The 23,578-nt window shown below is 42.8% G+C and overlaps 1 protein-coding gene across 1 annotated transcript in view; it reads right to left on the reverse strand.

Moving 5' to 3' along the window:
* The window catches only part of ADAMTSL2 (ADAMTS like 2), a 190,509-nt gene that overhangs the window by 38,683 nt on the left and 128,248 nt on the right, over positions 1 to 23,578 (reverse strand). The window contains exons 13-15 of the mRNA XM_078641958.1: positions 22,439 to 22,565; positions 18,296 to 18,509; positions 3,574 to 3,729 (exon numbers count right to left, since the gene is read on the reverse strand). Coding sequence (XP_078498084.1) covers positions 3,574 to 3,729; positions 18,296 to 18,509; positions 22,439 to 22,565 — 497 coding nt within the window. The remainder of the gene's footprint in view (positions 1 to 3,573; positions 3,730 to 18,295; positions 18,510 to 22,438; positions 22,566 to 23,578) is intronic.

Genomic DNA, 23,578 nt, shown 5'->3' on the forward strand with positions numbered 1-23,578 from the left:
TGCATCTCTATGGAGTAACATGCATCTCCATGGATTGACATGCATCTCTATTGAGTGAGATGCATCTCTATGGATTGATATGCATCTCTGTGGATTGACATGCATCTCTAATGTGTGACATGCATCTCTATGGATTGACATGCATCTCTATGGCTTGACATGCATCTCTATGGAGTGACATACATCTCTATGGAGTGACATGCATCTCTATGGATTGACATGCATCTCTATGGAGTGACATACATCTCTATGGAGTGACATGCATCTCTATGGAGTGACATGCATCTCTATGGAGTGACATGCATCTCTTTGGATTGACATGCATCTCTATGGATTGACATACATCTCTATGTGGTGACATGCATCTCTATGGAGTGACATGCATCTCTATGGATTGACATGTATCTCCATGAAGTGACATGCATCTTTATGGATTGCCTCGTCTCCATGGACTGACATGCATCTGTATAGATTGGCATGAACCTCTATGGATTGACATGCATTTCTATGGATTGACATGCATCTCTATGGCATGACATGCATCTCTATGGCGTGACATGTATCTCAATGGATTTACATGCATCTCAGTGGCATGACATGCATCTCTATGGATTAACATGCATCTTGATGGATTGATATGCATCTCCATGGCATGACACGCATCTCTATGGCTTGCCCCCATGTCTATGGATTGAAATGCATCTTTGTGCATTGACATGCTTCTCAACGGATTGACACGCATCTCTATGGATTGCCCCATCTCTGTGCATTGACATGCATCTCTATGGATTGCCCCATCTCTGTGCATTGACATGCATCTCTATGGATTGCCCCATCTCTGTGCATTGACATGCATCTCTATGGATTGCCCCATCTCTGTGCATTGACATGCATCTCTATGGATTGTCATCCATTTCTGCGCTTTGCCTTATGAAGCATGAGCTTTAGTGTGATACTTAATGTCACTTTAACCTTCAGAGGAAAGGCAGAAACAAGTTGAATTGGCAAGATGATATTGCTAGCGATGTAGCTGCCCCATGAATCAAGTCAGCTCTTCAGTAATTAGAATGCTTAACTAAGCACAAAAGAATTCACAGATGTGCCTAAACATGCTTGGACGTAGGTAGCTTGCTGGACCACCCCTGTGCAGTCTCCCCCAAGACTTCTCTCCAAAAACAATGAAAGCACCCAATACATTTCATCAATGTAGGACTTTTCTACATGGTCACTGAGGTGGAGTGTTCTAGTGATTAATAGGATGTGGTCTGCTCCAGTGTCTGTTCTTGGCTGAGCCGCCGCTTGGCTTGTGCTTTATGTTCACTCTTCTGTCTGCTTGATTAATACTGCATGTGGAATCCAAGTCCGTTCTTCTGCTGGAGATTCCCAGCTGTGCCTTTGGATCTTGTCCAGTCAGAACACAGGCACAGTTACTCTCCAGCTGTGCCTGTGACGTCATGAACACGACGCGAGCTGGTGGTTAACCCGGATTCAGGAAATACTTGTAGTATGTAGGCATAGATGAAGAGATGAAATCTGGAACTCTTCACCCAAGTAATATAAAGGCTCGCTGGTTTAATAAGACCAATGAGGACTATCAGCACCTGTCAGACGGTTTTACCATATACTCATAGAGGTTTGTGTTGGATGTTTGGGTCTGGGCCATCACATTTTGCTTTAAACATTCAGGCAGTTCATTTTGACAGAGATGAAATACCTTTGGACAATGCATTGAGACCCAGAAAACCGATTATCAGTTTCTATGCTGTTATTTTCCCTCCTTTAAAATTATTGGTAGCTGAACATTTGTATCCCTTCAATTTGAAGCAAATAGAAGGCTTATATGATCATTATTTCTGCATAATTTTCAATAAAAACCATACCACTATCAATCAGCAAAAACAACCATACCAACACAAACTATATTACTCTTGTGCATGGCGAATACATATCTGCTTGCTTAGAAAAGTTGTCGATCCAATCCAACTTCCGTACCCACTTGGCCTGATAGCTAGTTTTTACATTTATTCTTCAAATGCTCTTGGAACATCTTACTCAAAACATGGCCTTGTGCTCACTGCAGGTGTGTAATTATTCAAATTGCTTGTTTAGGCAGCCCCTGAGCTGGTGGCACCCTTTCCACTGCCCTTAAGGTTTCTTTCTGATAAACCTGCAAATCCACTCCAGTTCTGCACTGAGTTGACAAGTCCAGTAGGCTTACAGTCAGATCTCTGTCCTTGCTCCCAGCTCCCCCACAGTTAATGCACGAAGGTGTTACTCAACCAATATTTACTTTAATACTCAGGATCCAGGGGAAATTGTATTTCTATGGTGTGGAAACATCCATTCATGACACCTTGTGTGGAAATCATCACTGATGTTGAATATAGTGATTCATTCAATACGAAAATACACAAAGAACAAAGATGTCATCACAATGATCTCCTCCAAAACCTACCACATGGTATTTCATACTATTATAGTCTAGACTATTTCACAGATGTGCTATCCTTTCCTTTGACCTGAAGTCAGACCCAATATATTATTTTCTGTTCATGTGTGTCCGCTGTTATCAGAATGGCCATAATTGAATCATTTTTATTTCTTGTTTTCTGTACTTGGAAGTTGAGTCCCTGGTTTATTATTTGCAGATTACATATAATAAAATAAACATATTCATCTTCAGCCTCCTACATTGAATGGATCTCTAACAATATCACAGTATCGGTGCTTCTTGTTCCATGTCAGATGGATTGCAACACATCTGCAGATCTCTTAACCTCTTCCATGCTCATGACGGCTCCCGGCCGTCATGAGTCATGGTGGGCGTGTGCTGATGACGGCCGAGAGCCGCCATGACCACGCCCACAATAGGAATGTTCAGCACTGCGGCGGAATTCACGCCGCAGTGATGAGGTTAATGTTTAAGGTTCTATTCTTGTCTGGATTGTGTGTAGTGTAGAGATACATGCAAAACAATCACCGGTTATGTACCTTATATCCCATTTGTCTTGGGGAAATGTAGAATATTAAATATGCACTGGACTTGGTTAGTATCTCACCCCTTGATGTAATTTTTTATTGAGTCTTATGAATGCCTGGATCTCCTCTTGGGCACTGGTAATTGTGGCTTAATAATTAAGGTGCTGCTTAACTTGGAAAAACCTCTGAGTTAGTGCATGGGCTGTAGGCAACAAAAGCTCAGAAATGCAGAGCTGTTATTGTCTTTCTGATTTCCAAGTTGTGCTGTCTCCAGTTCAATTGACCCAGTAATTAATTTGATAGTTGTTGCACCTGATTAAATCAGACTCACCTGAATCAGAATTCGGTTGCTAAATGCCACCTGTTATGAGTTTTGGGTAGTTACATGCACATTTTGGTGGCTACCACAAACAAATTTGTATCTACCAGTAACCACCAGATTTATTCTCTGCGATAAATTTCAGAAAAACAAAACTAGGGTCAACCCTAAAAAGGAGATGCTGAGAGGGCTGCAGATGTCTGCGTAACCAAGAACATCTAAGAACTAATTTCCTGCTTCTTGTCGTACACAGATGTCCACATGAGAAGACTCACCGGCCCCCAGTCTGAGACCGTCCACTGTCTGTCGCAAGGAGCCCCGGTGCAGTTCTTCTCCGCAGGTGGCTTGGTGGCCGGATCACACATGCTCTCGCTCTCTGAGCATCGCACGTCTCTCGTCACAAGGCTCCTTTCCCCACATTTTGCAGTGCACTAGGAAGGAGAGGAGAGGAGAAGGTGAAATACGACCTGGCATTTCCACAGAGCAGATGTTTAGAAACAGCTGGCTTCCTCAGAAAGCCTGCAGGAAAGAGGAGCTCCCAGCTGTGACATTTGCCAATACATCTGGCTGAAGGTGTGACTGATTCTGGTTAAATGCACCTGGTAGTCTACAAACGTAAGACAACAATTTTCATGACCAAACTTAGGTAGAAAAAAGGGAAGAAACAGGCGAGCAAATCAGTTCTTGAAAGAAATTAAATGGCCTTGAAATGACACCCTCCAACAGTTGTTCTAAGTTGTAATGTCTTTCCAACAGTACTAGCTCACTTGACAGCACCGCCTCTCCCCCCAGCCAGCAGAGTGAAGTCATCCTGGAAATGGCCTTCGATTCAGAATGTTGTCAGACTGCGTATTCAATATTTGTGTAAAGCAGACCAACGCGCGATGGGCACACGGCTATTTTATGACGCACTTATTTTAGAAACTGTCAGATCTCCATAAAACCAGCTCTTATTGTTGGCAAAAATGAACAGGCTGCCCATTTGGCAACAGCGTCTACAAGTTGGCCCAAACCAGTCCTGCTAGACTGGCCAAAACATGCACTACACATCTAGCTGGAATGCGTCAGCCGTAAAATCCCTGGTGCTTGCCATGGCCTTCAGAACATACAATCTCTCAACTCTAGACACTTGGAAAGCAATTCATCAGGCACCAGACACCTTTCCTTGACTAAGGGGCATATGTAGGTAGGCGTTAGCGATTCGCAAATGCCGAAATTCGGCGAATTTCGACGTTTGCGAATCGCAAACGACGTTTTAATATGTAGGTGCCACTTAGCAAAATAAGGAATCGCAAACATTGCGATTCCTTATTTTGCTCAAGCATTTAAGGAATCGCAATTTTGCGATTCCTTGAATGCTATGTAGGGGTGCTTTTAAAATTGCGATTTTGGCTTAAGGAATTGCAAAATACCACCTACTTCAAGTAGATGGTATTTTGCGATTCCCTGTCAAAATGCATTTTAAAAAAAAATCAAAGTGCCATGTGGTGCACAGACATGCCCTTAGGGCATGTATGTGTCCCACATGTATTTACAGGCACATTCCGGGGGTGCAACAGGTGTCCTTTGGACACCCTGGCACCCTCAGAATTGCGATTCTCAAATTGCGATTTTCTCATAGAAAATCGCAATTTGAGAATGTATCCCCATTCATTCCTATGGGCCTCTTGGCCCATAGGAATGAATGGGACACTGATTCCTTAATTGCAATTCGCAATTTGCTAATCGCAATTAAGGAATGTTAGAGATTTGCAAAAAAAATTGCGAATTATTACCTACATTCCATTTTGCAATTCTCAAATAGCGATTCCTTAAAAATCGCTATTTGAGAATCGCAAAATGGAAATTACCTACATATGCCCCATAGATCTTATTTTGCAAACCATTGCACAGCACATAAACAAACAATGGTGTAAGGACTAACTACAACAGCCCTTTTGTACGTAGCTGTACAGTTTATTTGTAATCAGAGGCGGTTCCTCTATTGGATTGCGAGGGGAATTAACCCCCCCACCCTTGTGTTGGCACATCACAATAAAATTATAATCTAAATGACATTGAGGCCATAATTTAAATAAAAAATTACTTGGCCTAACCCCAAACCCCATGCTAGATGGCAGTGCTCTTTCCGTTGTGCTGCTGCTGTGAGCTTCAGGCGTTTTAGCGGGTGTGGCCAATCCTTGGCAGAAAGACAGTGAGAGTAATTCCTCACATATTGGGAGAATGAAGACAATGTAATGTGCATATTAGGTTGGACAGGTGTCTTGTTCTGTCGAGCCCGACATGCGAATTTAGAGCCTCCCGAATCTGTGCTGGGGGAAAACAGATACAGTCTCGGTCTCAGTCTGCTCCAAACAATCCTGGTGCTCTGTTTACTGTTGCAAACAGTCTAAGACCAGTGCCTGGATTGGTTCTGGTGATTCTCCTGTAGTCCCATAGGCAAGGGAGCACAAGGCTGCACAGGGGCTGGAGAATTACATGGGTGGCCAATCACTGTGTGGCTTTATTTTGCAGCTACACAGTGATTGGCCATGTGTCGGTGACAGCCTTTCTGGCAGCTTGCCGTTTTGACTTCACACAGCAATGGCCAACTACACTCCACGAGGATGAGGTAGTTGAGAGCACTGACAACATTTGCTGTAAGATGCACAATTTTAGCCTCCATTTTCCACATTTTTGTCGGAGAGTGCTCTCATTACCCCTTTATTGGCATTTGTACTTTTACACCCAGCCCAACCACTTTCAAAAGCCAACAGTCGCGACAGTTTGTAATGTTGAGTGCAGTATTTATTTGTGTAGAAAAGGCACTGACTGAACACGGATGTATTGTGTGTTATTTGTTGCGGTGCTGAGTTCTGACTTTCTAGACTGGGAGTCGAGTGAAAAAAGGGTTTAGTTGTTACCAGTGTAATGGTCTGCACTACAGGGGCCCCAGGACATCAGAGATGAAAGACCCTATGTGAGAAATCGGTTTGTTGGTTGAGGGGGGGTGAAACCCTACTCATGCAACAGCCACAATGCTTGTCAGGGTTAGCCCCAAAAGGTCACTAACTAAACCCGTGCTTAACCTTCTGGTAGCTTGGCACAAAAGCAGTCAGGCTTAACTTAGAAGAAATGTGTGATGTATATATGCAGCACACAAACATCAATAAAGTGAAAACACACACAAGATGAATCCCACCACAATTCAGAAACATAGAGTAAAAGTTAATAAACTATTTGACACCAAAAATGCCAGAAATCCAATCAGTAGAACCAGAGATATGCAACTGTAAAGATTTAAGGTAAATATAGTGTCTAAAGGCACAAAGCGCTAAATGTGGTTATCTGATTGCGCCAGGCTGGGTGAAAGTCACAAGTTGTGGCCAACCACGGTGAAGCACAGGCCAGATACAGCGACCAAGATAGTCTTGTTGGTAAAGTTACCTTCTAAAGTCTAGCACAAAGAGTCCAGATCTCGGAGGAGGAGGCCATGAGGGAGCAGGGAGAGTGTTGTGGGTAGTCATCGCTGTAGCATGAAGAGCAGACCAGGCGTCGCATAGGGTCATCACTGTAGCATGACTTCCTGCCTGGCTTTGCAGATGGTCGTTCCTGGAGCTTCATGTTGGTGGTCACCGTAGGCTGTTGATGGTGTACGAAGAAGGGCAGATCTCACATTAACTGGTGGTAGCAGTAGGTTGAAGAGTCACTGGAGCTTCTCATTGGTGGTCAGCGCAGGTAGAATGATCTTGGCGCAAGCAAACCCATTTGCGGTAGTGAAGAGCCCAGAATTTCTGAATTTCTTCTTTTCTTCTAGGATGAGCTCAACTGATGCCACACAGGACTTTGGAAGAACCTCTTCGGAATGGAAAACTCACTCCAGCAGAGCCGGCAGGGCTCAGGCTGGTCCAGTTGCAGAAGGTGACCCGGGCAGTTCCAAAGGGGCTCTGGAGTTTGTTGCCCCTGCAGCTCAGAACAGGAGGTCAGTCAGCTGCCCTTTGGAGTTATGTCAGCCTGGAATAAAGGGTGCAGGTCCAGTATTCCTTCCCAGACAGCAGCACAGGCCTCAGGCAGCAGCAGAGCAGTCCTTCTGTAGTATCCACAGGACTAGGAGTGTACTGTTGAGTGAGTCTCGGGCTCCCATATTTAGGTCTAACACAAAAGACTGCTTTAGCTGTCTTGCCAGCCTGATGTTTTCAAAAATAAATATCATCCATATATAGGGCCTCCCAATCAACAGGTTCTCAACATTGGTCTGTTGACATGTCACGTATATTACACTCCCTCCAACCAAGCAAAATTATAGATCAACAGCCCAGCCCACTCCATCCATTGGATGCTGTCTCTTTGAGGGACTGCATTTTTCCCTTGCACATGTACACATACATCTAAAAAAGATACTTCCCCTAAAATAGAAACTGTTAGACACTTGCACTTCTCAATGACTGATAGATTCTATGTATAGTAGGGTTGAAGCAACTATTTTCATAACTCTCAAGACATTTATTGTAAATTGCAGGATTTCCAACCACTGGAGCTGCTCTAGGTGGTACAAACTATAAGTGGGTCATCTGGTCACAGAAAATCATATTACCTAATCACTGATGGCTGGGTGTACCACAACCTTCCATTGGACAGCTCTGGTGATGGTGAGAACAGGGGGCAGTGGGTGTTGCAAGCTGGTGGCAGCGCCTGTGGGGCTGAGGGGGTCAGCTCTGATGTTGTTGGGGATTGGGTTGAGGGTGTGCAAGAATTGTTAGCTTTGGGGTAGTGTGAACTAGAGAACCTGATGTTGATCAGGAATACTTCTGGAAGAGCAGAACACAGAATATGTAGTGGGATGTGAGTTTGCTAGGGCATGTTGTATAGCGATAGACAGGTGCCAGCCCAGGCACCTGTGGCAGCAGGAATGACTTCCCAATGCTGCAACTGGGTAGTACAGCTTTACTCTTATTTTCATTAAACCTATACACTTTGTGAAGCTCTGAAGCTTATAAAAAAAGTTGAAAGTTATGTCTGTCCACTTCACAAGTTCAAGCACCACTACTTAAAGTATAAACATACAATTAAAAAAGATGGTCTCATACATCATAGTGCCTAGGAGTGGCATCTGGCCATGGGAAGGTGGTGAAGTACTTGGAGGGCTAGGGTGGTGTGGTCAAGCAGGGAGAGATGTAGTCATTGTCTGGCAGCTGAATCCTGGAGTAGGAGAGTGTTGGTCCTAATTTGAGTTGGTTTGTGTAATCTAAGTGATAAACCCATGAAGTGATGGGACCCTGGAGCTTGAGTGGGAATTCTGGGTGTCAGAAGGTGCTTCAAAAGTTCACATTGGGTAACTTGGAGATTTTTGTGATTTGAGTCACTTGAAGAAACAGGAACAGGCTGAAGTTCACAATTATCCACCGGGGCCATAAACAAAGGTATACACAAATAGTGTGGATGGTAGTTCTTCCATTCTCTGCAGTAGAGGATCTTGGTATTGAGTGAGCTGAGTTTCAGTTAATTCCTCAACGTCCTCTGACCAAGAGCTTGGCAACAAAGCTCTGAAGCTAAAGCATCTAGGTTTGGATTTTCCAGGTAAAGGACCATCTGAGTGTTAATATCATAATTGTAGCTAGTTAAGTTGAAGGAACTGTTGAGGTTTAGTTCCAGGCTGAGACAACCATTGAACAACAGTTTAGGAATGACCAAGCCTTGAATTACACCAGAGTTGGCGAAGAAATGAACTGAAGACAAAGGTAGAAGAGAAGTGGTGTTTGATCTTCTGGAGAGGATGGAAGAGATCCAGTTTAGGATGAGTCCCTGGAGGACCGCCTCCTCTGCCTCAGTACGTGTATGCACTGTATCAAAGCAGCAGAGAGCTCCATTACAAGGCTGATGATTCCATTTCACTGTTTCAGTATCTCTGTTACAATGGAAGCCAGTCTGGTGGTCGGAGATCTGAATGTGTAGTATCCTTAAATGTATTTATCCTGTTGCTTTCTCCCTAGTTGCTCGGCGAGTGTGAATGTGCTGCGTGGAATATTGGTGTGGTGATTATGAATGGAATGTTTCGTTGCCTGTGAGGGGAAGTGTGACAGTTGGAGTATGGGATGAGCAGCAGGCAGGCAGCTCCTGGTGGGGCTCCTCTACATGATCCTAACTACCTGCAACTAAGACTAAATAAACCTACTTACACTACATCTCGGCTAATGGACATCATTTTAACATTTTGGCCACAATCTGGAAACAAATCTATGCGTTACTGCTGCTATTACTGAAGCCTCCACTCATAAGAAGAGAGAAACATTAAGTAACTCCCCGAAACTGAGAAACATGCCTGTGGACTGAACGACCATGCCTGGATGCCCCACTAGTGTCCTGTTTACAGCGGACAGCCCTCCCAATGCGTGCTTCATGGTCATTACGTGTTTAATTTGCTATCATGGTGTCAACTAGACATTCTTTCTAACGTGATGGACTTTCAGTCTTTGTTTGGTGAAAAATTACCAGTAAGCCTGTAACAGTGTTTGTCTTTTCGATTAGACCATTCAAATGGATGATGCCGAATTGTGTTTGCAAGAGTTGGAAGTCCTTGCAACAGCTTTACAGTTCCATAGACTGTTTTCAGGGGTTTAACAGGCAGCATGGGCATTGTCAATGCTGGAGCCTTGGATTCGTATTGGAGCTGGTAAGTGGACATGCCCATATGCTTTTATTGTTTTTGGTGATATTGTCATTGCCTAGCCTGAAGCAAACCTTTTTTTTTTTTTTTTAAACCGTTACTTGTGTGCGCGAGGCTCCAGTGTTTCTTTTGCGAGTATGAGTCCTCTTATGCTAGTGACTCCTCGCTGTTGCCGTGAGCGCGAGCCTTGGCGCTGCATGACCAGAGGCTATGTCTTCCTCTTGCTCCATTGGCAAGTGCTGTACAGCGACGATTGGTACACACACGTGTTTGCAGCCACACTGTACTCTCCACCACTGTGCGCCGCCATCTTGATTGTGGAGCCAGCTCACAAGCCTCTGGGCGACGCAGTTCTCTGTCTTGCCAGCCAGTAGTATGTCGAAGTGAGCTAGAATGTTTCTGCCATTAAGATCAATGGGGTCACCCTGTCTCACTCGAACCTAGGTTCATGTATAGGAAGCAACAAGTGGTTCCGTTGGGTAAATACCACAGGGTACTCTATCAGAACCAGAAATGAATTTATCAAAAACAGACAAAACAATAACATAAATTCTCTGTCCTCCTAGGTCTTTCACTTTAGCCTAAAATATTTAACAAATTCGTTGCTACAGTGAGCTTGGACATGAGATGGTTGTACGTCGACGTTTCGACCCTGTAGTTATATGTGTTTGTGGAAACATCAAATAGGGTCTCAGTAGCGAGCTCAGGTGTGTAAAGCTCTTCCTGGGCGAGAAAATAGGACCGGGTCTACTGGCATTAAGGGTGGGAGGAGTTTTACTGGTTAACTATCTAGGAATGTCAGAGAGGGGGTTGTACAGGGACATTTGATGGACTTGAGAAAGAAATAGTGGAACCTTCCTGAGTATCACTTTTATTCTGAAAAATATTCTGTTAGGGAGCCTTTGAAGTTGCTTGGCTCTGTTCTATTTGTACTAATTATATATGAACAATCCCTGATTATTCCCATTTAATTCCCATTATAGATGCTATGGGCCAAATCACAGTAAAAGAGTACTACAGGAATACTACTTTATGTACTCAAAATGCCTTTGTGAATAGGCTCCATTTTCATCAGCTACAACAAAGTTAGAAGAAAAGAAAACAAATACCCTTTTGCTTTGTTACAGGTCCAATTCAGGAGCAGAAATTGAACATATCAAGGCGACAACTAACAGAGTGATTCAATAGCCCTAATGGGATCAAACCTCATTTGGCTTACAGCACAGTTGCTTCTGCGAGTTTGATTGAGATAAATGCCGGATGACCTGAGCAAGATCCTTCGCCTTCCTCCCCCTCAGACCTGGAATACTCTACCCCTCCATTTCAGGCAATCCGCTTTGTTGACCCAGTTCAGGAAGGACCTCAAGACCTGCCTCTTGGACTGAACCTCCACACCTAATGGACCAGCAGCCCCCCCAGTGCCTTGAGACACTCACGGGTGATTAGCCACACTTTACAAACCCCTGATTGATTGATTGATTAATTGATACATGTCCACAGAAGCAAGGAGGCCCTAAAAAGATTTATTTTGAATCCTCTCTACTGCCACCTTTGGGAACAAAAATGAGTGCTGGACAGTGACTGGCCGGCATAGGTAAGGCAGTGCGTGGGTGGGGTGGGGTTCAGTGAAATCGACATATGATGGAATTCAGCTCATGACAATGTCCTGTGCAATTTGCAATTATGATTGATATTTTCCGAAGCTTAGCAAAAGTATTCTAGGATAACACAGCTATTGTAAATCTATTTTGGTGTCCCATAGTGTAAGTGTACACATAAACGGTGTAAGAATTTTCTGTAATGAAGCCAAATAAAATTTTGACAGTTGGAGTGTTCCACATACACCAAATAATGACCAATTATTGGGCTTTTCAGTACTTTGGTGCCGTTTTTACTTTGCGCCCTAAAGCGTTGCCCTATTACACCTTAGGAAAGCATTGCCCTTAGGTGCACACATGCTGTAGAAGCGCAGTTCTGCATCATCAGGGGAAAATATATTGGCAGGCTAATGTGGCATGCTAAGAAGCCCTAGGCATACCAATCATTCCATACTGTACTATAAATCATTTATTTAACCAGAACTGGTTGTCACGTTCATGTTGGTTTGAGGAGCTGTGTTTGAGGAGTATGCAACACAATTACCACACTTTGATAGCGAGTGTAGTAAGTAACGTCTGGAGGTGAGTTGTATAAAGAAGCTGATGGCATGCTAACTCTCTTCTTTTTGGTATATCTTGGAAGAACATCACATGGAACTAACTGGGTGATTTAAGGGGTGTTTATGAGTAGACACACTTAATAAATTAAAATTACATGGAGCACAAAAATGACTAACATGTCATCATGAAACATTCTGATTATTTTAGGGCACTATTGGTGAGAGATTGGTATATTAGATATTTTATGGACTCTGTTAGACCTGGCATCTTTGGCGTGGTTTCCCCCTATCTTTTTGCCTCTACCTCCTGTATTTTTGATGTATTTTCGTTTTTGCTGGTCTAGATGCTTTGGACACTCTGCCACTGCTGATCAGTGCCAGAGTGTAAGTGCTCCCTATGTAAATTGCTATTCTGATTGGATATACATGTTTGGCATATTTGTATCACCATGAAGTCCCTAGTAAAGTGCACTGGGTGTGCCAGGCCCGGTGATGACAAATGCTACTAGTGGGCCTGCAGCACTGATTGTGCCACCCCCAGGAGTAGCCCTCAAATGATGTTTCAGGTCTGACACTGCAGTGCCTCTGTGCAGTTTAGAACTGCCATGTCCTCCTGGTCAGTGTCCCCACTGACCAGGCCTAACCCTTCCCTTTTTGTGCGCATCAGTCACCCCTATGGAAGGCCCAAGGTACCCCCCTGGGCAGGGTGCAGTGTATGTAAAAGGTAGAGCATGTACTAGTGCAGGTGACATGCTCTGGTAGTGAATGGCAGCCATTTTCGTTTTTCACTATTGTAAGGCTATCTTGCTCCATAGATTAACATGGGGGATGCTGGCTACAGTGGCTTCCAGTATTTCTTCCCATAGGAACAAGATAGGACATAAGTATCTAGTATCCCTGAACTCAGAATTTAATAACACATCTTTTAGGAAAGGTTGTTTTTAAATCCTGTGTTTGAGAACAGCACTTTTAGAAAGTTGCTGTTCTCTTGTCTGACCCTTCTGGGTGCCTGGGCCTGTTTGTGTATTGACTGTCTGGTTTGAGAGTGACAGGGGCTGGGGATTCCCCAGGAGGCTGGCTGAGTCAGCCCTAGGCTGAATGACTGCATTTGTAACTGGAGTGGTGAGAGGAGTTAGCACCTGGGCCTGAATAGGGCTGTGCCTGCCTTCCACAATGCTGGCTCCACCTCCTACTGGGAGGCTGACGGCCCTGCCCCTCACTCTGAAAGGAAGGGAGAAGCCAGCAAAACAAAGTACTCAGGAAACACCCAGAACTGGTTCAGACCGGGCTCAGGGCCCACATGCACATAGAGAACAAAGACTTTAGGGGTATAAGTACAGGACCCCTGACAACAGAAAATTAGATCCTCCTGGAATCAAGAAGGAACCTCTGCCAAGGAGAAATCTGAAACTGAAGAAGGAAGACTGTCCTGCTGTTGCTCTGCTGGACTGACCTGTTGCTTTGCTGCCAAGGAGAGGGGAAGGACTTTGCTGTGTGCTGTGTCCCCTGTCTTGAAGGAATCTCCAAGGGCCTGAGAAGAGCTGGCTCCCTGTTCTGAAGTCCCAGGAACAAAAGGACTTCACCCCCAACTTCCCTGAACTCTGCTGAGAGAGTTCTGTCCTTCCTAGAGTGCTTGATCCAGTTGTGGGGCCTCTGGAAGTTGTACCTGTGCTGGGAAGCTTGAAACTAAGCTTGAGAGACTTTTGCCATTGAAAAGTGTCGCATCGCTCGCTTGCGGAGCGCATCCCCGAAAGTGCGAGAAGTTTCCCGCCGCTACAAAGGTCGAGATCGTCGCAGCGCCTGACGCCGCTGCCAGAGCCGTCGCATCCTTCGTTTGCGGGACGCACCAGACCGGTGCGGGAAAGTCGAACATTGCTGCGAGTGTCGTCGCAGAGCCTGTCGTCCCTGGGTGAGATCGCCGCACCGCTTGCTTGCGGACCGCATCACGTCGCTGCGAGCATCATCGCAGAACCATCACATCGAGGAGCTGTGAGGGAGAGGATCACCGCTGGACCGCGCATCGTCACCCCGGAGATCGTCGCAGCCCCTACGAGATCGTCACATCGTGCCTTTGCGAGAACAAACCTCCTACGGAACCTACGCACCGGAATCCATATAAGTGGCCTTCCTCCCCATACAAACCGGATTCATCGCAACACGCCCGCTGCTGCAGTGGGGCTGTCGCATCGCCTCCCCAGGGTCTCAGGAGCAACGCATCGCTTGTTTTTCACCGCACCAGCTTCTGCTTTTGGAACTTTGTTGCAACTAAAAGGTACTGTGAGTAAATGTGACGCAACTGTGAACTTTTCACGCATCAGTAGAGAATTCTATCGCAACGTAGGGAATTCTATCGCAAAGTAGAGAATTCTATCGCAAACCTTAAGAACTCTTTTGAAACCATATTCTTGAACTGTGTATGTTGGATTTTTGTCGTTTTGGTCTTGTGTAGTTTAGATTAAATACCTTTATTTTCTAAACTGTTGTGGAGTCAGTTTGTGGTGTTTTCACTGTGTTACTGTGAGTGTTGGTACAAATACTTTACGCATTGCCTCTGGTTAGCCTAGACTGCACGTGCCAAGCTACCTAGAGGGTGAACAGGGGTTATCTCAGAGGGTTATCTCCTTGCCCTGACTAGAAGCAAGGGTCCCTATTTGGACAGTGGTACCCACCTCTGCCAACTAGAGACCCCCAGTTCTAACAGATTCCAACAAAAAATAGTATCTTTATTATGCTCTGTCTAGGCCCGTCGACCATATGGTTTGAGCAATTAACTTATGGTGTTCTTTAGTCCTGAAGAAGTGGCGGATAAATTAACTTGGGAAGTCTACACAAGTGTTGGCATAAAAGACGATGAAGCACAGGCACAAGGATATCAAGCATAACGTGGGATCACTTTTTTTCATTTTTTTTTAGAGGGGTGGTGTATGAGCAACAGTGTGTTTGGTGAAATGTATGTAATGTCGAGACGGGGTGTCGTAGTTATTCTTTAAAGTTATGAGTTTATTTACACTTGTTTTAAAAAACGATTAGTTTCGTGAATACATATATATTCAGATTGAATTTTGTGAATTACTTTTTTTAATGATTTATGTATAAATTGTTTTGTAATGTAATAAAAAAATGTTTTGAAAGATCAATCTGAACCCCAAGAATTACATTTTTTTCATGATGTAAATGTCAGTTTACCATTTCGCCTGGACCAATTCAGAGAGGGTCGCCTGCCTTGTTTTTTAGCCTACTTTGATAGACATCAAAAGGATGACAATCTATCCACTTCCAGGGACGTGTAGGGGTTGGAAGGTGCATTGAACAAATTAGATGTCTATCTTTTTTCTATTCTAAAGGGATTTATGGTGAGTAAATGTATGTTTTACAAGACTGCAACCTATGCAACGCTGGAATCGTTTGCCAATTACTCCTTCGGATGCAACATCTGCATAGTAGGATTAACATGTTTTTTCTTGAAGTGTATTACTCTATTGCAAGTCTAGGTAATACATGACTTCTAACGCAAATTCACGAGCTTTTTCTTTGTCTAATTCTGAAACATCAGCTGATGCCAAGAACACTAACACGTTCTGTAACACTTTTTATTTTTGAGGGGTGGGTAAAATCACATTTTTTGCCAAAAACAAATTACTTTATAATTCACTGTAATATTGAATGGGAAGTAATATCTCAAGTATAGATGACATGCGAGATACCAGCAGGAGGCAGGGTCAACTACAATATGTCCCTGCGGTGCAGTTTTATTATCAAGGTAATACATTTTCTGCTCGAATAGTAGGCGAAAATGGTACAATATTGCACACTCATTAAATAGAAAAGAAATCACATAATAGGAGTTAGAATATTTCTCCCATGCAAAAAAACATGTTTGTGACCTTTTAGAGCTGGCCCTTGGAGGCTTGTTTAAGTTATATTTAACTCACTCCTTGAATAGTGAAAATAGCTGCTCACATGCAGCTCTTTCCAAGAGTGACTGAAATGGGGACATTAAGGTCACTGAAGGCAGCAGACTTACAGTGTCACCAAAAAAGTCCTAAATTGCTCAAATTGCCCCAAAATGGCCTTGCTGCCAGGTGAAAAAAGCATTTGCATTCCAATAGGTCTGGCTTTGGCAGACTGAGGTTATGGTAACATTTGTTCGTTTTTTTTTTCAAGCATGTACCCCAAAAATAAAAGTAAAAAAAGAAAATAAGTAGTCGTCTAAAGAGAGCTGCCATATGTTTACATTAAAAATAACAAATTTAGAAAAACATTCAGCCTTGTGTCCAGATTACTATTGACGTTTTTAAATAACTGCTAGGTACTCCATTTATTTTTTAAGTATTATGGTTAGTGACAGCAGAGACATGAATGCATCACAACTTAACTAAGAACTCATATTGCTGGCAGCTACGATGTTAAAATATATTTTAAACACTTTATAACTAGAACTTTAAAAAGCAGATGGAAAATAAAATGGAAATAAATTGAATTAAATGCAGTCTCATAAGTCTACTATGGTATCCCAGACGAGGTGGAGGGATCTGATAAGCTTATGTTTCAGCCCCATGCCCCTCTCAGGTACAATTGATAGCATAACAGGTGTGGCCAGATGCCAGGGGCACAGACAGGGTGTAGCTACTGCCCCAGGGTACGCAAAGTGTTGAAGGGACATGCGGACTGGACCTTTGATCTTTCTTTCACTGGGTAGAAAGGGAAACGTGTGAGCCCACTCTTAGGATCTATTGTTAATGACCTGGCATCACAGTAAGAAATATCAGTTTGGTCTTTTATCCGCTTTGACATCACTGAAGGGACTACATTGGATGAGACATCAGTGTAATTCATAACATTGAAATAAAAAGCAGAATTAAAAAAATAACTATATCCTAATTCTCTGTTTAGGGGATACACCCTCCATAAATCTTAATGGAAAGGAAAGCAATCCTCAGGTCTCCCCAAACTGATATTTTTACTCCATTGTCTACTGCATTATTACAATTGCCAGATAGATGCATCCTGATGCAATACTGGAACAGGAAAGCTCCCAGATACACAGTGCAAGAAAAAGTATGTAGCACACAAGATATGAGCATCAACCAGATGTGGACAAAGCATAGAAGAAAATACAAGAGTGTGACCTGATTAAATGAAGGCGATATCAGCAGTATTTAAAAAATTTGACCAGTTCACGTGAGAAGAAACCGGTGGAAGCACAAGACGACACTGCTATTAGGCAAGACAATCTACGGGAGATAAACGACAGACCGAGTTTAATCAAGACGCTAAACGGAAAAACACGTGGGTCTCCACATTTATAAAAGCACAAACGCAACAATTGAAAAAGCGTGTTGTATAAAGATCGTGGCCCTGAATAAAAGAGGACCTAATATATGGGAATTAATTATAGCCTAGTAGCAATAAAGCTCCTAATGGAATCATAATAAAAAGGTCAGTGAGAACTCCCATAAGTACACCGATGTACATATGACGTTAAAAGAAATCACAGGTCGTAATTGATTGAAAACGACCATAAGAACCGTTTTTAACAAGAATTAGGAAGGATAATGTATCCTAACTAACCAACGGATATCGTCTCAAGATCCATGTTTTGTAAATTGTCCTGAAGAAGGTGGTGGGGCCTAGCGCCTTATCCACCGAAACGCGTCAACAACCCTTAGGGGATTTTTTAACTGTTTATATATGTTGTGTTTTAATTTATAAATTGTATCAAAACTGTGTACATTTGTGATCATTCATCTACGAGCACTAGGCACTGTATTAAGCAGAAAGAACGTCTATGATCATATCGTTCAAGTATGAATTTATGTGTTTTTAATCATGAAAATATTTTTAATTCAATAAATAGTCCTTTGCCAATTTATATAGCTTTTGTGGTTCTACTATTGTAAGGGGGTATAAATACACACAAGAAGTTGAGACTGAATGCTGTATTGAGAGGCTTGATAGGGGTGCTTGGTGACCATTCGTTTCCCCAATTAATGAATAAAACCCAGGGAACACTTTCTATTTTCTGATCTTACTCTACCCAGTTCCTGTGGGTCCAGAGGGTACTCTCTTTCCCTTTTGATAATTACTCTCCAAACATAAAATCAGGTGATTAGTCAAATGCACAGATGGAAAAGATCATGCTGGAAATAAATGATATTCACAAGCCTAGTTCAAAGCAAGCAAGGGTAGCACTAACCTCTGACCATTCTGACATTTCCCACTGTGGCCCACAGGCTGGGTTAGTGCAGGTTTTGCGCTCATCTGGCTTGGTTATGTCTGCCGCCTCACAGAGGTCACTGTACACTGAGCTGTCAAACCCAGGCGAGATCATCTTCCAGCAACGGACAATGCGGAACTGATACCCCTCACCACAGGTCCGGGAGCACTCACTCCAGCTGCTGGTCTCCCACCTGCAAGATCAGCAGAGAGAAAATACACACTGAAACCAAGCACAGACCTGAGGCAAAGAACAACTTGTAGCCACCACATGCTTTTACACAGTGCCCAGTACTTATTGGTTAGCTTGCTTAGAGGTGTACGCCCTTTTGGCAGGTATGGCAACAGAGACATAGGAAGAATCCTCTGGTGGCAACTATATTTTGGAGGAAACTGTAATCCCACTGCTTTTTGGAGCATAAGGTACAATTCCCTTTCTCAAAATCAGGTCTTTAGTCCTAAGACCTTAGCTCTTTTGTCTCATCGTTTAGAAAGCAAAGCCAGTTCTGTGGTCGCATAGAACAATTTGTACTGATTTTACAAAGGCACATCTTGTCCAGAGATTCTGCAATACAGAACACTTTTAAAGGACTGTGGTCATTTTAGGTCTGGATCTACAATGCAGTTGTCTTAAGACCCATTGTTATCATTTATTTAAAATATACATAGAGTGTGATATGCTTTTGCCCAGAACAATATTTCTATTTTACCACATTCTTTTGGGAGTTGTATCATTCCACCTCCGGGAGTGCTCACATTAAAAATGCACAAGTAAATATTTTACAACTCAGAAGAATAGTGAAACAGTGGATCATCACATATTCTTTTTTTCCACATAAATGTTTTGTGTACAGAAAGCAATAGGATCTTTTTTGCTTTTGTGATTTGACTGCGCCACACTTTTTTTTAAAGTTAGTCAGTGCAACAAAACTCAAGCCTAACCGAGTGGGAGTGCCAGTGTTTACCACATTCTGCTTGTTACCTCTGAGATAAAATGCCTTCTGGGGAACTGTACAAGACACAAGTCAGAGAAGATGCCTGTGTTTCCATTTCAGCAGGGGTACACCTAGTGTAGTGGCTCTAGGGCGGGGAACAAACTTTACAACGCAACTTTTACAACGCACTACCATTACAACGCAACTTTTACAACGCAACATCCATTACAATGCATGTCTTTACAACGCAACCATTACAGCGCATGACACTACAACGCATACCACTACAACAAATGTCATTACAACGTAGTCATTACAACGCATACCATTGCAACGCATAACATTACCATCCAACACTTACCCTACTGTTGCACCCCCTGGTGTTAGAATAGTAATTTTTACCCCTACACTATCCAACACTTAACCTACTGTTGCACTCCCTGGAGTTAGAATAGTAATTTTTACCCCTACACTAGCCAACACTTACCCTACTGTTGCACCCCCTGGAGTTAGAATAGTAATTTTTACCCCTACACTATCCAATACTTACCAAACATGCAATGTAATGTTATGCGTTGTAATGGTATGCGTTGTAAAGGTACTATGCGTTGTAATGGAATGCGTTGTAAAGGTAGTTTAACAATATTCGCTGCAATGGCATGCGTTGTAATGGAATGCGTTGTAATGGATGTTGCTTTGTAAAAAATGCGTTGTAAAGGTATGCGTTGTAAAAGTATGCGTTGTAACGTCATACAACCCTCTAGGGCCAATGGTTCTTATGGGCCCACAATATTCTTATTGTGGCTTTAATTTAATATGCAATCATTGGACATATGAGCCACCAGGACCCATAGAATCCCTGATACACCATTTGCTTCCATCATCATTGATCAATCACCTCGGGATCGCTCTCTATTTAAATTTGTAGTGCCCTTTTCAAAAGTGCCTCAAGAGGGAACCCATACTAGTTATGCTACATCTGGAGCCTCGATCCAGATTCATAAACCACTCAGCACATCCTCTTTATAACTGTACAGCCACTCGAGCGAGAGGCGTTCCATCCAGCAATACCATTCCTCGCATACCCTTCCTAGGGACTGACACAGTGGGATACAGCCCCCTAGAATCCAGCAGCTCAAGTACAGTCCGCAGAGCCCAGTGAAATCAAAACACAACGAGGGGCAAATCTATTAAGGTGCAAGATTGTGCTGCCTGAACTTAATGCCCCACTTATTAGAGCCCTGACCAGCAGAATTACTTCTAAAACTGGATAACGTTTGTGTTCAGTAAAGATAAGGCTTCGAACAATCGAAATCATCAAGTATTTGTACATTGAGGACATCTCAGGGTTTACCCCTTGCTCCATCCTTAACTCCTCAACCACCTGCTGTTTGTAGTGGAGGCCATGATACTCAAGACCAAGGGTAGAAATGGCAATGCAAGGGGTAAAAACTGCCAAGCTACGGGTAGCAGGTGTGAACATGTACTCCCATTAATTAACATCCACTGCTTTGCCAAGCAGATTCAGACACGTCGAAGTAAATTCCGTCATCACCGACACATATTTTATAAGAGATCATTTAGAGCTATACAACCCCCCGCCCCCCAAACAAATGAATACTCCTCCAAACACAATGATTCCCATATAAGGGTATTTTACTCTGGAGGGTACATCTGGGACAAGAGTTTAAATAGTGGTGCCCCAGGACATCCTCCATGTTTGGCACACTCATGGTACTGGTTTCAAGAATGGAGCATTTGTGTCATCCTCAAACATGTGGCAAACCTGGCATACTATTCCCATGCTACAAAAGCTGGAAAAATCAAATTATGACAACTCTGGCATATACATCCCATCTATCCTCTACACCAATGCCATACATGGGGTATCCAATTGACACATCGCCCACCTCAGAGGTACCTCTTGCCACTTGTATTACGACTTGTATTAGTGTAGAGCTGCAACACCCGGTAACTCTCCACATCAGGGTTATTCTCGGCAGGACCAACACAACATAGGGGTATCCCTCCCCACAAATGCTAGTTTTGCAATATCGCTACTTATATTGTCACAAAGTGGGCGTTCTGACTATCATCCACAAGTATTCAATATCAGCTTTGGCATTTTATTCCTGAAATATTCCCATATTTCCCCTCAAAATACGTTTTCAAAACTGAAAGTATCTCTTTAACCCCAGAGTATGTCATCATTTGAATATCACGCATAAGTATTGGAGCAAATGCTTGCACTGCAGCTTGGAATGGAATATGACAAAAGGCAGATAAATAGAGTATGATGTTGGTATATCCTTACATAAGATTAATATAATAATTTTGCATTGTATTTCAAACCATGATAGTAATATAATAAGCACACACTAATTGCAGAAGATTTATTTGAAGCGTATGCAAGATCAAACAAGGTTCAGTGAGTACTTAAGGCTTCATAGGAAAACACTGGTGAATACCCCAGTGCGGCAGACAGAACAGTGCATATGGGGGAAAGCTTCATGCTAGGTACAAACGTCAAGGTCAAACACAGGTTAAAAAAAAATAGGGATTATTTTAGATCACCTTGTTGCTAGCATACTCAGGTATGAATGTTGCTTTGAACATTCAATGTTCATAAACGTGAACCAGATTTACATATGTTGTATTACAGGTTATAGAAACATTTATCCAAATTTCTCAACTCAAGTGTAGATTATTACAGTTAAGAGTTTAAACGAACTATATTTCCCTGTTCAATAAAGTGCTCCAAAATTTGCATGAAATAAACTATCGAGTTGGTGGAAAAGAGCTATGTGAGACACAGCTCTAAGTCAAAACTTCAATATTTGAACAAGTTGTATTAGAGGAGACAGTACATTTGCCCCAAAAAGTTATTTAAAAAAAAAAAGTTGAGAGGTGCTAAGCGAGAGGTCAACGAGTACAAATATGCCGTAACTGACACAAAATATAACTGGAATTAGACAATTTGGCATATGTGATGTGCAGAAATGACAAAAATCCTCTATTTGAAACAGCAAAAAAATAGTTCGCACTAGCATTCTCAAAAATGAAAACAGAGCATTTTTGAAGCCGTGCGCAGGTGGTGGCTTCGGCTGGAATGCAGTCTCAGCAGTGTCTGGACTACAGCCCTCGGGGCCCAAGAGGCGAGCTTTGTAAAATGGCCGCCGCGCGTGTACCTTGGCTGACATTCCCTTCCAGCGCAGAACTCATGGACGGGCTCAGGGCGGGTGAGAGCATCACACTGCGAGTCGTCCACTTCGATGCCGTCGTATCGAACACACATGGCGTACGTTGACATCACACCTATGGACAGGGAGTTAAAGGGGGAGGGGGGAAAGGCATGGGGCCAGGAGACAGAAAGCGACAGTGATGAAGACATACACAAAGTTAAAGCATTTTGTTAGAGTCGGATTTCTTTACTTTATTGGACAGCAGCCAAAGCATCTGGACATTTAATATACAATGTTTTGTATTACTTTTTGTTTTGGCAAGAGAGAACTGTAGGTCATAACAAGAAACAACCATGGAACATATTCTAACCTTATGAAAAGTGTTAAATCCTTTGCCCATATGGCCGGTACTTTAAAAGTGGATATTAAAGTGTAAATTCCTTGCAAGTAATATCTGTTCGTATGTGTACATTGCTCCTCTAACTCCCCAGAGAATGTTGGATCTTGGCATTACCTGTTACAGCGATGCTTACTAAGTGTTAGTTGGAATTTTGTTTTGCAAGGTACTAAAGAGGCAATTACTTTGTCCAATAAAACGTAGGCAATGGCATCATATTTTTTTCTTTTGAGCCAGAAAAATTATTGCAAGTGAAAACACAGCAAATATTGGCAAGGGAAACTAAATGTATGCATGCATGTATGTAAATATTAATTTGCAGAAGGATATTTTCTATTTCAGTTATTGGAGCCATATTACAGGAATCACAATTTGGGTGAAAATTGGTTCTGCCCCTGAATTGATATTCTGTGTTTAGTAGTAATTAAAGAGCCTGAACGTTTCTTCCCTGTAAGGATTACCACAGGTGCAACCTGGCAGAATTCATGCATGAAAAAAAGCACAAATATTCCAAGTCACAACCCCATAAAACATGGGAATTGTCCTGCAGAACTGTGTGATCCTCATTCGGAAGTGCAGAAACTGGAATATATAGAAATAAGGCACCTGGCTAAAACCAAAGCCAGTCAGATCAGTAATCCAGGTGCGGTTTTACCACATCTGTTTAGAGAAGGAGAGGAAATTACATCCTAAGGTCTTGATTAGGACTGCCATGGATGAATGCTTGTTATTTCCCTGTCCTGAAATTA

The sequence above is a fragment of the Lissotriton helveticus genome, chromosome 5_1 (genome assembly GCF_964261635.1).
Source record: "Lissotriton helveticus chromosome 5_1, aLisHel1.1, whole genome shotgun sequence".
NCBI classification, from domain to species: domain Eukaryota; kingdom Metazoa; phylum Chordata; class Amphibia; order Caudata; family Salamandridae; genus Lissotriton; species Lissotriton helveticus.